The 17,598-nt window shown below is 42.1% G+C and overlaps 1 protein-coding gene across 4 annotated transcripts in view; it reads right to left on the reverse strand.

The window, feature by feature from the left end:
- AFF2 (AF4/FMR2 family member 2) overlaps positions 1-17,598 on the reverse strand; it is a 453,773-nt gene that overhangs the window by 285,038 nt on the left and 151,137 nt on the right. For 2 of the 4 annotated variants that reach the window (XM_045068128.1, XM_045068126.1), the window contains exons 2-3: positions 16,295-16,415; positions 5,420-6,280 (exon numbers count right to left, since the gene is read on the reverse strand). In XM_045068128.1, the coding sequence (XP_044924063.1) occupies positions 5,420-6,280; positions 16,295-16,415 (982 nt within the window). Of the gene's footprint in view, positions 1-5,419; positions 6,281-16,282; positions 16,416-17,598 lie in introns of all 4 variants that reach the window. The other 2 variants (XM_045068127.1, XM_045068125.1) reach the window with 1 other exon arrangement.

Genomic DNA, 17,598 nt, shown 5'->3' on the forward strand with positions numbered 1-17,598 from the left:
CCCTCCACGCTGTCCCCAGATTCCTGGTAGGGTCTGGATGACAAGGGGACGGCTGCAGTCACTTCACAAACAAGGCAGGTTTGGGCCCATCACAAAGGATTAGCTCACCCTCAGGGATGGACCGCTGGAAGAAACCACATTTGTGAGCTAGTGTGAAGTCCCCACAAAACAAGAGCCAAAATCACTCTCAAGTTCACAGAGCAAGTAAAGGCCAGATTTGGAAACCACAGCTCAGTAGGACCTCATCTAAACCCTGTTTGCTACTATAGCACGTGCTTCTTCACATAAAATTGGCTTTCAGCTCTCTTCTAAAGATGCACCGAAATGATGAATACATACTGATGTTTTAAAATGTGTGATTTATAAAAGAGGACTAAAATTTGTATGGTGTAGGAATTAAAGGGTTTTAGTTTTTCCTTGTGGAATAAAAATAAGTCAATTTTTTGGCTTCTTTCCAACCAAAAGAATGCTCAAAGTGACAAGGGATTTAAAATCACAGAACACCAAGAAATAGCAGATATTGTTCCAGAATGCCAAGGGCAAGAATCACTCACATAAAGCCTTAGAAAAGAAAATACAGATGCTACAGAACAGAACTTGAGGAAATGAGAAGGAAAAAAAAAAAAAACCCAAAACAAAACATAACTGGGGATCTTCAAGATCTTTCCTAAGCCCAAGCTGAGCTCTAGACCTCAGTTGGCCTAGTGCTGATGAGCAAATGGAGGGCAAGGGACAGCGCGGAGTGGGGGCACCAAGGAAGGAAAACATGGCTGAGAACCATAAAGAGCCTTGGGAAAGCATGGAGAGGAAAAGCTGATGTCTCCAGAGCAAGACACCCTTACTAATCATGCAGCACCTCTGACCTCACCATCACAAACAACACAAGGCTCCATGATCTATCTGCATTCCCGGCTTCCCTTCTCAGAGGAAATATGTGCTAAGGTCAAGGCCTCTGGGGCACCCTGAAAGGGGGAGGAATTCCAGAGGTATATTCATTCATTTTGTGGTGAGAATAAGACCTGTCCTAGCTTCGGACTGGATACTAGTTCACTTCTGTAAGAATGAGCCAAAAAATTAAACTCATGAGGTACATCAAGTGGAAAATGATCATCCCGGTTGCACATAGCAGCTGGTGATCCACCATTTTTTGAAGGAGCTGCCTGGGCATACACAGCACACAAATGCTAAGTTCCCAGCGTTTTCCGCAGTTCTCATGCAAGGGACTTGAGCTTCCTATCTACCTCATAATAAATAAAGCTAATTATACCCATGGTGTTCACTGCATAGGATACAAACCAAAACAGGCACAGTCACAAATGTGGGCCATAACTTTAGCTGGTTGACAAAGCCAGCCACTAAAATTAGCTAAAGCCAGATCCCATCATTCGTATCAGTTCCATTAAACTCTTCTAAGAGCCTCCTAATGTTGAGGCATTCAGAGCCTTGGAATAGCCTTAGGTCACAGCCAAGAGCAACTTGTAAGGCAAATAATCCTTTATGGTGATAGCATTCTACACATTAGTACTGTACTTATGAAAGCTTATTGACCTAGGATGGAAATACTACCTGTCATCAATCCTTTCATTTCCATGCAATTATTTACTTCCCAAACCAGGCTACCGATGAATTGCACCCAAAAGCAAAGCTAGCCACACCAAAAGATTTTATCCTAATGAGAAACGTAAGCAAAAACATACATCACGAAATCACATATAAATCTGCATTTATTAGCAAATTCATTTCCTAATAAAATACCATCTGCAAGCTACCCCCAGTTTCCATTTGGTGTATGTCAATCTTTTACTGTTCTCAGATGCAGTTCCTAGAAAATTCTCCTAAGTTCAACTGCAGAACATATCAGTCTTTTTTGGTGGGTTGGGAATGGGGAGTTGCCTGGAATGTTAGTAAATTCTGTAAAACTAAGTCTTTAAACAAATTATTTTGTTCCAAAATCATGCTTCAATTGAAATGCTGACCTTCTGCAATAAAGTTGTTTAGACTCCTAGAATCTTTATCATTGATAGAGAAATCCTAAGAGCCAAAGGACTATTACAAGGATGGGCTGAAATTAAAATTTCCCCACTGTATACACGACCATAGACATACAAGCAAACGTACACACACACAGGCTCATTCCATTTCAGTAATAGTTTTTGTCCCTCAACTCACAAGTATATTCCTATCTGTTTATTTGTACATCGTAGAATGCTGTGTTTTCTGGTGTTCAAACCCCCACCTACCCCACTTTGCCCCTCTGCTCCCAAAAGCACTTCACTAATACATGGAACAGCCTCTTTCCCTAGATCCAGGGTCAGAGTGGGAAATACTCACAGAGACCCTGTGACTGCTCTCTGGACAAACCCTTTTAGCAGTAACTCCAAGGAATAATGCTACCACTCATCAATGATGGCTACTTTGACTGGACACCCAGATCCCAATGCCTGAACCTCTTGACACCAAAGACTGGGGCTGAATTCTCAAGCTGAGTGCTTTTGAAAAGTGCATCCAGCCACATAAACTCTATTAGGTACAAAGCTCCATAATGTTCAACCCTGTCTATATTTATGCCCATGTTTGAATTTACACCCTTGTAAGCTCCCGGGCAGGCTGTTGGACCTCTTTTCTTTCGTCCTATCCTGAGTTTTCCCACTACTCTTGAAGCCAGTATGTCCTCCTGACCTTAGGGCCCTAAGCCTCTGTCTCACCCCTTTTTCAAATACTTCCTTGAGACCTAGGTTTTAAAATAGGTATCTTCTCCACTGATCTCTCATCATTACTTTATTGGACCTGACCCATTTTTCATACAAGGCTCTACCAAAATCTATTTGTACCATCACCAAAGGCTGAGTGCACATAGCAGCTCCTTGGATCATCATCTCCAGAGCTGAAGACAGCTCAGACTCTCTTTGGAAATGCCCCTCTCATTGGTGTGCCAAAGCACTAAGGGAAAAAAAAAAAAGCATGAAGTCATTTCTGAGTCTGGGTCAGCCATGTTGTGAATGTACAAGAGATACAAGAGAGAGGATTATAATGGAGTGAATCTCACTGGGTCTGTGACCTGTCACTTGGCTAACGAGGTATGGATGCAAGCTGATGGACCTCTTGATGTGCCAGTGCCATTCCCAGACCAGCCCTGAGTGATGGCACTGCCGTAGATAGCAGGGCAAGCAAAGGGACAAGAAGCCTCTCATTATACTCCTCTCTTGAGGAAGGCTTCTGTTTGGATTTTAAGCATTATGATCCCATATGAAGTCATCCCCTAGAAATTAGGATGAGGATTTCCAAACAACTGTGTAGTAGCAGAGCAGAGTAAGACATAGGCAGACAGGGTACCATTCAAGAGATAAAACTGATGATGGATTTGCTAGTATTTGCTTCCCTTGGTTCGTGTTAGTTGATTAATGCCATGGCTTAGAAAATGTACTTGAGTAACCATTTCTGAAATTCATTCATTCAACAAACATTTATTAAGTATCTACTATGTGCCAGGCATTTGCTAGGCGCTCGGGACACAGAGAGGAAGGAGACAACCCTTGCTCTCCAGGAGTTCACAGTCTAATAGAGGAGATAGACACATGAAATGAGTGACTACAGTACATGAAGTAAAGTGCTAGTCAAGGTGTACGTAAAGTGTTAGAGGAGCCCAGAGGAAGCAGTCTACAGTAAGCCTGTGGAGTCAAGGAAGCTTTCACAGAGAAAGAACAATCAAGCAGATTTGAAGAAGGAACAGGATTTCACCAGAAGACAAGGGAGGGTAGGGAAAGACATTCTAGGCTGAGAGAACGGCAGGCACAAAAGCAAGGAAGTGTGACGACACATGATGTGACAGGGAACCACAGGTAGCTCCACGATGCTGAGACTTTGCATGTAAAGACATGGTAAAATGGGAAGTCAGAGAAGGAGTGTGGAATCAGAGTGAAGAGCTTTTATGCGGAACTAAGAAATCTGGACCTTGTCCTGGAAGCAATGAGAAGGCTCAAAAGAATCAAAAGCAGGGAGTGACATGGCTGGATGTGCCCATCAAGTCAGCCCACATGGAGGACGGTTTGGAAGAGAGGTGAGACCAGAGGGAAGGAGAGCAGCGAGGAGGGGCAGTCACAGGGGCCCATGGGGACTCTGAAGGCAGGGAGGGTAAAGAGGTGACTGGCTGGAGAGATACTTAGGAGGAAGCTTGATAAGACTTGATGAATGATGATACAAGAAGCAAAACCGCCTCAGGGTTGAAACAATATGGAAAGCATGCATTCCAAAAATATAATCCACAGCCCCACTCCTCCTTCCCACTTCACGGTCCCATTGTCCTCTGCAATCACCGCGTGTGCTGAATACGAGTAATGAATAACGGCGCAAGAGCCAGAGGTGCACATGGTCAGACTTCTCTAATTCAGACCCCACTAACTTGGAATCTGCAACAATTCACATCGACTGTCTGGGCCTCCTATTGAGCAAAAGTTTCAACCTACTTTCTTCCTCTACATCTTTTCAAGCCTTCAGGCACCAGTAACAGGAATCCAATCTAAAAGAAGTAGCTTCTTCCAATCAAGTGCTGGAGGTACTGTAGGCAGCCGCTTACATGGTGGCATCTGAGGGGCACCCAGTACATGTCCCCCACCCAGCAGCCACAAGGTCTGGGATCCAATCATTAGTGATTCATTCCTTTGGGAGAAGCTTGGGTCCCTCCAACTTCTCTTTTATAAGGCAATGATTCCAAAGATGGGTAGGACATTTAGTCATTCTAAACCCAGGGGGATTGTGGTTGAGCACAATGCCTTTGGCTTTGACAGAAGGGATCAAGGTAGTGTAAGAAGGCTATGGAGGTACATGTGGAAGACAGTGGTGCAGAAGGGAAGACTGAGGGACATGGAAGATAACGTTAGGATCTTGCCAAGGAATGGCCCCATAAGCACTCAAGAAACCAAGATTCTTAAAGAATGCCTTCCACTTCTGATGCCAGCAAATCACACTTTTACATTCTTGTACCTTAAGAAGCTTCTGTGTTTTATGCTTATGAAATGCTATTTGCTAGTGAAGGCCTATGGTGACTCCCAATCTTTTCGTGGACCTCACACTGCTTACGACCGATTACAATATCCAGTGTTATTAATTTGTACATATAACTACAAGTGCGCTCTCTGAAACTCTTTTGTAAGTGCAACTTTTCACTCACTCAGACTGACCTTGTCTTTGGCCATTCCACATTATGGAGATTTAACTGTATTTGCAGAATGGTAATCACTCAAGTCACAAGCGACAGAAGATTGGGACACAGACTGACCTTGAAGAGTCTCATTTCTGGCTCAAGAAGGTAAATAAGAGCTGCTTGTCAATACTTGACCATAGAAGTTAGAGCAGTGAACTAAAAAAAAGGGGGGGGGGTGGTGAAAGAAACAACAGAAACAAAACTTTAAAAATTACTTACTTCACTTGTTTGGAGAATCGTGAACTTTGGCAGTTTAGGCTTTGAACTGGCTGCACTGGGTTTTCCGTCCAAGAGTGATCCAAATGACAGATTCCCAAAGCTGTTCTCAAATTCAATTGAAGGTTTCAGTGTTGGAGGGACGTCTGGTGCCTGATCCTGGCCATCCATGGGTCTGACATATGCAGTTGGCTTTTGCTGCCCCATGTTTGTTTTGCAGTAAAGCCCTGGTGGAAAGTTCTGAACTGAAAGGCCACTGCTGGGAGCTAACAAAGAGGAGGCAACTAGGGGAGACCCAGGAGCTTGCACTGTAAATTCAGATTCTTCTGATGAGATGGACTGAAAGATTTCTTTGAACGTATCCCCTGCACTGGACTTGAGACTACTGTCTTCCTTTGCAGACACGTTTGACTCTTCAGTGGCTCCAACCTGGGGTTGTTCAGCTGGGTAGACAAAGAAGTCTTCCAGTCGGGCTAGGGGTTGGTCCTGTGTAGACGGCGGCAGCTTGTTTGGCTGACCACTGGCCTGGTTGGCTGGGACAATGTTAGCGTTATGACTATCACGTGACCAGTCAGCTTTTGATTTCCTGTTGCTGTGTATGAGAGTGGAATTCAGTATCATGACGGAAGGTGGAGGCATTGGTGCTGAGGGATGAGTGCTATCCTGGTGAGGTGGGAGCATTCGGTTCTTTTGTTCTGGGAAAAAGCTCGGTTCATTTTTGTTGATGGGAGTCTGGGGCACAGAATTCTTTGGGATCCCCACTAGATGATTCTGATTAGAATGGTTAGTTAGCAAATCCTTCATTTCATCATAGTTTCCCAGCGTGTTCTGGACTCGGTTGGCAAGTGCATCCCCTTTGTTTGTCTAAAATAACAAAAAGATGGGGGTGGGAGGAGAGAGAATGAATAGGTTTGTGTTTCCTAATGTTAATGTTTCAAACAGATGTCCTAAGTAGACTAGCATATAGGGTGCTTTAAAATTCTCATGCTGCTATATAATTTTATACTTTTCATGTGCTATGTAAGAAAAAAAAAATCAGTAACACTATTGAAAGAGCCTCTTGGAATGAGCTGTGTGCTTAATGTCTGTATGCTCCCTGGCCTGTCTTTAAATATGTTCATTGGGAGAAAGTTTTAAATTACATCACTTATAAATTTTATTAGCAATGTAACTTATTTTAGGTCAGATAAGCTGAATGGTTACATTCCATATTGTGATGAACAACTTCAGCTTAGTGATCACCGGAATTGTAATGGAATGTTCAACATATATTTGTTCTTGACATGTCAGCCCTTTGTGCCACATTATACCATGAAAAAGGCTTAGCCCATTGGATCAGGAAGTCAGTGAAATTGTGCGATCATGAATATATTGGTTTAGAAAAGCTCAACATCTAATTGAGCTAACATGACTAAAGCGAATCTAATTCCTTTTAATCAAAGGACTGTATAAATTACTAGTGTCTGCCCACATATTCTGGGGCAACTGTGTTTATGTATTGATGACTCATACTTGTTTACTTTGAAGTGGTGCAATTGTTCATCAGCACTGACTCAAGCTCTCCTGTGTTTTTTCAATGATTTAGAAAAATTATTCAAGAATTTTAAGCTATTGCTTACGTAAATGAAAACAAAGCCAGATTTCCAAAGTGATGTTGGCAACTAAATCATTCTATGGACAATCAACAGATCCGGCTATATCATCCCCCATAGGAAATACTAAGCTTGTTAAAAATGGCTGTGCTTGTTCTTCCAATAATTAAGTTGCTGCATGGGTTTCTGTAATACATAAAGCACAGCTTTCATAACTAGAAAACGGTAGATACCTATATACTTAGAAGAAATGACTTGGATGAAAGCTCAGCTGTTCATCTTTAAAAGTGACTTTTTATTATTATACCCTGTACCTGCCAAAGGTGTTTTCAAAACAAGCTGTTGGATTCAGAAGGGCAAAGGACTTCTTTGTGCTTAGGCTGTACTACTCTAGCCCAAGATGTTGCAGTGAGACAAGGCTATTGGCTTCCATGGAGACATGTGGTAGCAGGACCACTGTATGGGTTAGACACCCACCCTATGTAGCCTCTAGGTCTCTGGGACCATAGGCATGCCCTCCATTCGCAGGAAGGGGTGACAACTTCCCCAATGACACCGCATCCACTGAAGATAGATGTTTAACTTCTCAGAACTCTTACATGCCCTTAACCCAGCCCAAGCTCCTGACATCGATGGGGAGTGTGCCTATCCAAGGCTGGGATCTCAGTCTAGACCTAGGCTGTCTGGCTGTGTGCTGTTCTCTGTATGTGAAGATGGAAGTGTGCATATGAATGAAGGGTGAAGTGCTGGAAATGGATGAAATCACCCAGAGAAAGAAAATACAGAATGAGAAGATCAAGCTCAGGAGGAACCCTGGGGAACATTAACCTTTAAGCGACCGAGAGAAGAAGAGGAGCCGACAAAGGATACCAAGAAGGAGCAACCAGAGAGGGAATCAAACTGGTGACCTTGGCCTTGTTGTTAACATGATCTCCATGTATTGTAAGCAGTATCCAACTCATGGCATGTGTGAAATCGTATAAGACATTTCCAAAGAAATAAGGGCTGTGAGGGAAATAGGATTCCAGAGATTACAAAAAAGTACACTCAATATTTGCTACGAGGGTCCTGTTGGGGGTGGAGAATTTGGAAATCCAATAAATGTCTGTTTCAGTTTTCTTATCCACAAGAACATCTGATATTGCATCACATGCAACCTTAGTGCTAAAGCAGTGATTAAACAATTAACATTCCATATAAACCTCAGCTGAATAATTGCTCCATTTTCAGAAGTACATTTGAAAGGCCTATTTAATAGATAGAGACAGGTAGAGATCACTTCTCTTCCCTGAAAATCCCTAGGTTTGTCCATTTTAATGGCACAAATTACTCTTCAGCCAAGACCAGAATGCACTCTGGGTAGAGTGGTCTCCTTTGATAAATGGTGCATGACCAACAATTTGGGTAGCAGCCAAACCCAGTCTCCCTCCTATTCAGTCCCTTAATTCAAAACAAAGTGATTTTATAATGCTGAGGGCCCAGTAAGAATTTAATGCAAGCTCCAGGGGAACCTGGGTGGCTCAGTCATTAAGCGTCTGCCTTCAATTTGTGTCATAATCACAGGGTCCTGGGACAGAGCCCCACATTGGGCTCTCTGCTCAGGGAGGAGCCTCCTTCTCCCTCTTCCTCTGCCTGCTACTCTGCCTAATTGTGATCCCTCTCTCTCTGTCAAATAAAATATTTTATAAAAAAAGGATTTAGTGCAAGCTTTAAATACTTACAGAGTTGCTCTGGCCCCTCAAAGAGTTTACCTCTTGGGTCACATGATGGCTTAACAAACACCAATACCTGGCTATCCTTAAGGATCTGACCCAGCAAAGCGGGAGACAACACCATGTTGTTTCTCATGTTAAATGCCTTTGTTTTACACTGACTCATTTAATGAATTTGGAGGTTGCTTCCTTCCTTCACACAAGAAGAATTCTATAAGAACTTTTCTCTTTTTGCCTTAGCTAGCAGAAAGCTCCAAGTTCAACTGACTGAACTTTCTTTGGGAGTTTACTGGACTTCTATTGAAAGCTCATTGAACTTCCATTGAAACTAAGCTCTACAGCATCAGAACCTTGCCTTGAGATGTCAGAGAGACCAGGACAATACCTCAGATTCTTGAAAAGTAATTCACTCTCTCCAGGTCAACATAATCAAGACTCAAGAATCTTAAGACTCATTTGCTTGCAAGCAAGCTAGTCACATTCCTGTTCCTGTTCAACAGTAAATAAAAGGGATGTGCTTATCTTTTCTTCAATGGAGAGAACCTTGGTTAAGTTTGAATATCTCTTCATTTACTTCTACTGTTATAATGATCTGGCTTTCCAATGCATGCTGAGGTTTTTTTCCCCCCATCTCTAGGTTTTAAAATATGTTTAAAATTAGAACTTATAAACCAGCCAATGTGTAAAATTATGTCTACTTAAGCAAAATTAGAAGAAAACTAAAGTTCTCTGAATAGATCTAGGAAATCAACCTCCCACCATGTAGGGTTTACTATAGCAATGATTTCTTTTTCTGCATAAAACTATAAACTCTTAAAGGTCAGAGACCACCTTTCATTCACCTCAGTTCAGGACTGAGCACCAGGTCAGGTGCATATCAGGTACTCAAAAAATTGTTGCTGACACAAATTGAATCCAATTATAAGTCATAGCCTACCTATATCAAAATAAAGGCTTTGCAATAGCTTGGAGTAAATAAACAAACAGAAAATCAAAAGTCAGGCTGACTTGGTTACTATGATTGAACATTAAATTGAACTTTGAACTTCCTGGTAGCTAAGGCAAAAAAGAAAAACTCACAGCGTACTGAATTCTGTTTGTCTGATGAAAGGAGGCATATCTTAATTTATTAAATAAGACAAATGGTTGCCAGATACTAAAATGTAAAAAAGAATTCTTCTCTTTGGTTCAGTTATAAGAACCTTTGAACATGGGGTAACTGGGTGGCACAGTCAGTTAAGCATCTGTCTCTTGATTTTGACTCAGGTCATGATCTCATGGGTCATGAGCTCAAGGCCTGTGTGGGGCTCCTCGCTCAGTGTGAAGTCTCCTTGAGACTGTCTCCCTCTCACTCTGTCCCTCCTTCTGCTCCTCCCCCTGCTCTCTCTCTCTCTCTCTCTCTCTCTCCTGCTCTCTCAAATAAATAAACCTTTTAAAAGAAACCTTTTAACAAGAAAACAAATTTTTTAGCACCAACTTCACAGAAGATGCAAAGATGTTCTTCATGTGGCTTATTCTTATGATGACTAAAAAAAGAGCACTGCATTAAAGTCTAACTCAGTGAAGGCATATCTCTATGTGGAGTTGGGGGGCTAAACTAAGAGCTCCAGGTGTGGGGTTTTCCTGTGCACAGACGACACAGGGCCAGAGCTGGGATACCTTGGAGGAATGAAAGGGTGTCAACTCCCTTAGACTAGCTTCCTCACAGAGCAACGGTCTCACAGGGACTTGTGATCAGAACTGCGAAGCAGACAGTTCAAGGTTGAGTTCACTGGCGACACTTTCTGAGTTTCTGATTGAAGGAAGATCCATATGCTTTGCAAAACAGACGTGCTGTGGCTACAAGTAGGAATTACCATGGCCATGCTTAAGACACATACTGGTAAATTCAAAACAGTCACGAGAAGGGTTAGGCACAGAGGACACACAGACACATAGCCTCAAAAAGTCCACCATTTAACAATCTCCAAATAATAATTAGCAGGACAGTCCAGGTCACCTGATTCACCTCTCTGCCTTTCCACCACCAGTGCTGGGTAACTGTCAACCAGTTTTTTAAATTACTCTAGATGTAGATAGAAGAGCCACTGGATAAAAAACCCAGTGGGGGAACGCCTGGGTGGCTCAGTTGGTTAAGCAGCTGCCTTCAGCTCAGGTCATGATCCCAGCGTCCTGGGATCGAGTCCCACATCGGGCTCCTTGCTCCGCAGGGAGCCTGCTTCTCCCTCTGACTCTGCCTTCCACTCTGTCTGCCTATGCTTGCTCTCGCTCGCTCTCTCTCTGACAAATAAATTAAAAAAAAAAAATCTTTAAAAAAAAAAAAAAACAAAAACCCCAGTGGGGCCTGAAATACATTTCTATGCCCCTACACAATGGGGATGACTATAGACCCCAGAGACTTGATTTGCACTGAATGTTCTTTTGCACTCTCTGGATTCTTAGTACTCCTATTAAGGAGCAAGGTATTCTTGGCAGTTTTGATTGGACATTATAAAAATGGCAAAAATGAAAGTTGGCCATTTCATTCAATTATAGGCTTCTTTCCATTGGCCAGTTCTTTACTTCCCATTCTAGATGATTGGTTGATTCTTAAAGGTAACCTCTGCAGTTCTTATTTTCTAAATAATCACAATTTCTCCATCATCAAGGAAATTAATTTTCCAAGTATTTTCAGGCATAAATTATATGTCTGGTTTGTGGCCCATGACTAACAGCACTCCTTCATATTGAAGCTTTTTGCCTCTCATTATTCTAAGAAATGCAAAGTTGCCTCAGTTTGCTTCTAATGCTATCTACAAATCAGTAGTAGAGGTTCATTGAAAATTAATGTACTAGGAGGCAATTGTACCATAGTATTTCTTTTAATAAAAAGTAGCAAAATAATTTAAGTTTTGAGGCTCATTTCCCCCCTTTATTTCAGTGTGGCTCTTGTATATGATTTAGTAATTCCTTTTTTCCTAATTGTAATATTTTTATAGTTAATCTCTCTAAGCTGTAAGTTGCTATTTCTTTCTTTAATTATAATAACATTAACATGCTGAACTTGTAGAGCACTTTGCAGATTTCAAAGCAAGGTCCCCGGTTCATTTGATTTGATCCTTACAACAACCACATGAGTCAGGAGAGCAGCTCTGATCTCAGTCTGGCTTCTACCTCCCCAATAAAAATGACCTTGGATAAGCCACTTAATCTCTCTGTGACTCACTTTCCTCATTCTCATAGAGTGGAAAGAGCTATACAATGTCAGTTGTGGTTGTTGCTTATTATTATTATCAGGGATTACTTCATATCAGGTATTATTATTCACTTCAGAGAGGAGGAGACTATAAGTCAGAGAAATAAACTTTCTTCACCAAAGTCACACAGGAGTTAGGTAAGCTTATCAGGTCTTCTCACCCCCTGTGGAAAGATCAGCAGCTTCCTGTTACAGGTAATGAACCACATAACTGGGTTCTAGATTCACTGCTGGCACAGATATAAGCTGTAGAGAAGCCACTTCTCCTCTCTGAGTCTCAGATTCCTTGTGGGCCACATGAGGAAAACAAGTACTCCAGATGTTGGAAGGACTAAACAGGCCCATATAAAGCCCTAGCATGTGTCTGGCAGATAGCAGCCACTTGCTACACACCATTTCCTCAGCCTTCCCAGTATTTCCACACTGGCTTAGACACGTCAAATAGCTTCAGGTTCTTCAAGCACTTTTGAAGGCATCCTTCTCAACACCATAGCACAAAGTCAGATTTGAAAGTTATACGCAATAGAAGCAGTCCCATGGAGCCCCATTCACCAACTGAATGTAAGGGTGGTCAACCTTCTTTCCATTCTGGGAATGGTAGGGGTGAAGCAGAGAAAGGAAAGAAATCATCCAGGATGATGAGAGATAACCATTTATTCTAACTGCTGAGAAAGGCAGTGGGTCTTAGGGACTGATGCTTATTGGCTACTTCACAAACTACCAACACTACTAGATAACTTAATAGGCCATGTTTTAGGTTTTAGGGTGGCAAGAAATTTCCTGAAAGTCCTGATCCACCACCAGGAGTTTTGATTTTTAATTTGATAAGTATTCCTACCACAACCCTAAGGAAGGGTCTACCAATGGACCATGGACCAGCTCTAACACTTCCACTGCTACTGGCATGTCCAGATACCCCAAGGGTGTCCATACCAGTCCAGGTATAGAGAGCTGATGGAGGGGAACATCAGTTCTAGTATCATCATCTGGGGGAGGGGGAAGGGAAAGCAAACCCTCTAGTGCTTTCTCAGGGAATCCTGAACACGGACACAGTATAAGATGGTAGCTGATCATCAAAGCAATGGTGAAAGAAACAGAATCACTAGGTCACCAACTGTTAGCTCAATTCCTCTCCTATACAGTCTCAACTGAATCACAACCTCTATCACCTGTTGAGAAACAGAAAGGCAACAGGCTACTAATCACACAACAGGCCTGGCCCTGAGCTAGATGAATGTTCCCTCCTAGCATCTCTACCTGATGCACTCTTGTCATAGCAAGACAGATGACTTCTGAAAATGTCTGGCAATGTTGATCACAGGGTTTTTTTTTTTTTTAAACTGCCTACTCAAAAACACACTGCTGACATCTAAAAATAAATATGTATCTATATTACAGACCTTTTTAATAAGAGATAGCATTTACCTTAAAGGTATAAGACCATTAATTCAACATGATTTAAGTTATAAAGAGGGGATAAACCAAGGGCTCTACACCTCATCATATTAATAACATTGAACATGGAGTAGACTTTAAACTTTAAGAATGACTCTGAGTAAACCTCCTTTTTCTAACTCATCCAAAGTTAAGACATAAAACTCATCTGGTTATTCCTTTCTTAAGAATGGATAAGGCACCTATCATCCTTTGACCTCTCTTCCATTTTCTGGAAAAAATGAAGGCCACAATGTCTTGCCATGGCTAGTCACTCTTCACAAACTCTTGACTTTGTGTCTGCTCATCTCCTCTGGGACCCTGCTCCACTTGTCGTCACCTTTTCCTCCTGTCCCTTTACCCTCTCCCTTTTGACTGACATCTGGTCTTTCCCATCAATCTCTAAACATGTTCACATTTTTCCCATTATGAAAAAAGGAGCCTCTTTCCATAAAATTTCTCCCTTCAGGTTCTAACCTACCTTCCTTTCTTCCTCCCTCCACACAAAAAGTTACTGTATTTCTTTGTTTTACTACTTCCCATTTACTCCCTGAGCCCAGGCAGTTTACTTCCCACAATGAGCACCACCATCAACAGAATAAAACAACTCTTCCTAAGGTCATTGATCCCCCCATCCCCCAACTACCAAATCCAACAGCCACTTTCCAGGGGTGAGCTTTCCTGCTCTCCCAGACACAAATAACTAACAAATCCCTCCTCCATAAAACCCTATATCCCTTTGATTTCTATTAAATGATTCTCCTAGTTCTCTTCCTACCTCTGTGATCATTCACTCTTTTTTAGTTACCTTTCCTGGTGTCTACGTTGCCACCTCTTTTACTCCTTAAATCCTGCTCCTCCCCAAGACTCTCTCTTTGTCCCCCTTATTCAGTCATCTGACTGCTTCCATGACCACCTCCCTGCTCACATCTAACTCTCTTGAGCACTCTCATTATCTCCAGATCCCTACACCCAATGCCTACCAGTAGGCCTCTCTTCATATCCCACCAGCATCTCAAACCAACTGTGCTCAAAACAGAATTAATTTTCTTTTCCTTTGCAAGCACCAATGCTGTTTCCTCCTGAACAACCCGTTAATGAGACTGCCATCTTCTCAAGTCAGAAATATGAGAATCATTTACTCCTCACATTTTCCACAGCCAGTCAGACATCCAATCTCATCATGTCACTGTCCCTCTGCTGTCTTAAATCCTCTCTGCCATGAATTCCCCTTAGCTAACTACAAAATCTTCTTTATCTGCCTTCTCGTTTGCCTCACCTCCAACCAACTCACCACACTGCCAACAGCATCTTCAAAATGCTCTGTCTGTCCTGCCATGCCCTTACTTGAAACTGTGCAGTAACTTCTCTTCATGTACAGAATTGTGTCCAGTCTCCTTGGCATGAGGTACCAAGTCTCCACTAACCTCTTGCCTGCCTACCTCTGTGGCAGCTGCTCTGTACGCTTCCCTTCCATCGCTCATGATGTCTTACTCCTCTTTGTGCATTTGTCTAAGATGTGACTAGCATGTAGTGGGCCTCCAACAAATGTTCACTAAACTCATCATATCCTTAAATACACATGTTCACGGGCGCCTGGGTGGCTCAGTGGGTTAAGCTTCTGTCTTCAGCTCAGGTTATGATCTCAGCGTCCTGGGATCGAGCCCTGCATTGGGCTCTGCTCAGCGGGGAGCCTGTTTCCCCCTTACTCTCTCTGATTGCCTCTCTGCCTACTTGTGATCTCTCTCTGTCTGTCAAATAAATAAATAAAATATTTTAAAAATGCACATGTTCAAAGGCAGTATGTAAATTAAATCAATTGAGATAGGAGAAATGCTTTTTTAAGGATTATACTATTATTGACAAATTGGAAAGCAGCAGTTTAGGTAACCTAACTCTCTCTGTCAGACTTCCTGAACTCGGAAGGCACCTGAGTCTCATTCAAGAGATGCTCACTTATCGTGAACAAGGCAGCAAGACTCTGCTCTCAGTGGTCACTGAGCCCAACAGCGTACTCTATACCACTCTATACCCCAACGTGGTACTTGTGCCAATGCAGTCCTTTCCTTTCCCAGAAGTCATTGTCCCCTAATTGGTGCCCGTCTAAAAGCATGACTCTCAGAAATTTCCCTCTATTGTTGTTTTAACTCTTACATCATTTTGTTTCATTATGGGAAATTACACTGCTACTAAATTTCAATAAACACCAACCAGCTGCCAGCTATTCCACCAGATTCTTCCCCCAAGCCCCACCCTGAATAGAAAGTTCAGAGGCAGTCATCATGAAATCAGTAGTTATAGAGAGAGCAGCAGGAGTGTTAGTGGCTATGCTAGGCAATCCACCTGGCTATGCTACCCCTTTGCCCACCCCCCCATCCTCATCCAGGATGATTAACCACCAGGAGGAAATGATCAGCTTTTCCCTTCATCCTAGAACAAGGATTTTCAAAGAGCACTCAAACCACTCCACAGCTACTAACAACCTAACACGGAAAAGGAAAACAGTGGCCTTGCTTGCAACAGATGGCACTGATTGGGAGGAGAAAGACACAGCCATTGACTTTCTGATGAAGTCTTCAGGGGCTGCCTTGCCAATAACCAAGGTGGGGAAAAGCATCAAGGGAGCACTGCTTGCTGTAGGAAGTGCTGGGTGAGACAGAACTTCTCGGAAACAGGAAGACTCACTAGTCCCATTGAAATCCGAGGACAGAATTTGCCTCTGAAGACTTCTTCAGAAAGCTGCAGTTGCCCCAAATACAATGTGTTTATAGATTTTATTTGTCAAATATATTCTCCTGGAAATGATTTGGGTGCTTTAATAATAGATGAAATGTTGATTAGTATGTTCAAAAACTTAACAAGCAACCATTTTCCAGAAAGACAAATTACATACATATTCAGCTACCTTGTAGGGCTCCCCAAATAGATCAAAGCCTGAAGAAAAGAGATCATCTTCTTGCTGGACTTCTTGATTCCTCCGCTCCCACTCCCTTTTTTTAAGTGCACTACGGTCTTGTTCATAGTGACTGATAGGAAAAGAAAAAGACAAAAGAAGAAAAATATTAATTAGTCATGTCATTCAGATCTCTCTTGTTATCAATAAGAAGAAAAACAACACAATCCAAGGCTACCCAAATGGATATACTGCATGGGGAGTGGAGAAACATTTTCTTGACTCCCAAGGGGTTTAAGATCATGACTAGTTCTTTGGAATATAGAAGAACATGGAAACATGCTTATTAGCAACCATACTCATGCCCATGTGAGTGTTCCAGAATCTTCTTCTCTTGTCCCTACTTGAGTACCACAGGCAATTAGATGCTCCCTGAAAGTCAGTCCACTTGCAAAAAAGTGCTGAATTCAAGTTGCTTTGTGTTACCAACTGCTTAAGGCTCAGAATTCACAGACGTCATAAAGTCCTAAGGGAAAGGAATTAACCAAGATGTCACAGGCCACCTATAATTCTGTCCTGAGCCCACAGCCAAAGTTAGCCTGTTGTAATGAAATCATAGGGGAGTTTACGGGCATTTTTGGAAGTCTACAAAACACTGAACCACTAATTTGCTCACACTCCTTTTTTGTGGTGGGCGTGTCTTTTCTCTCCTCATAGTTGTGTCATAGGAGACTGACAGCCTCTTTAGGAAACTCTTCACAAAGAAAGTGTCTGGCTTGAATGGCAAACAGCTAACAACAAAAGGTATCAAAAGCCTTGAATGACCTCAAGGCACACATGTTTTATAAATGCTGTATAGCTCTGTGACTCTTCATGTTTCAGGCTTTCCCATTGGAGAATCAGTACAGAAGCTTCCAGACAATATCTAAGATATACTCCAGGCCCTGGGATTTTCTAGTATGAAATGCTTCCCAAAGAAGAATTAGGCAAGAATATACTTATTACCCCATAACCTGTATGTCTCAAAAGTGGTGGATTTATTTTGTCCATTGGGTTTTCTCTTCCCCTGCCTTTGATCAAAATCTTACCTGAAGTGAACACATATAAGTGGAGCCAATCTAAGTCATACGAACATATATAAAATGCCTAGCAGGTGGTGTACAAATGTTGCTTTCCTTCCCCATGTTAATACTGCCATGTTAAGACTTAATTAGATAATTGGCATGCAAATGAACATAATAGCTAAAGGAATTACAAGAGATAAATGATAGAAGAGTAGAGTCGACAGGTTTTGAATACATCCCAGACCTTAGTGC

The sequence above is a fragment of the Mustela putorius genome, unplaced genomic scaffold (assembly GCF_011764305.1).
Source record: "Mustela putorius furo isolate JIRA1106 unplaced genomic scaffold, ASM1176430v1.1 tig00003899_pilon_pilon_pilon, whole genome shotgun sequence".
In the NCBI taxonomy this organism is placed as follows: Eukaryota; Metazoa; Chordata; class Mammalia; order Carnivora; family Mustelidae; genus Mustela; species Mustela putorius.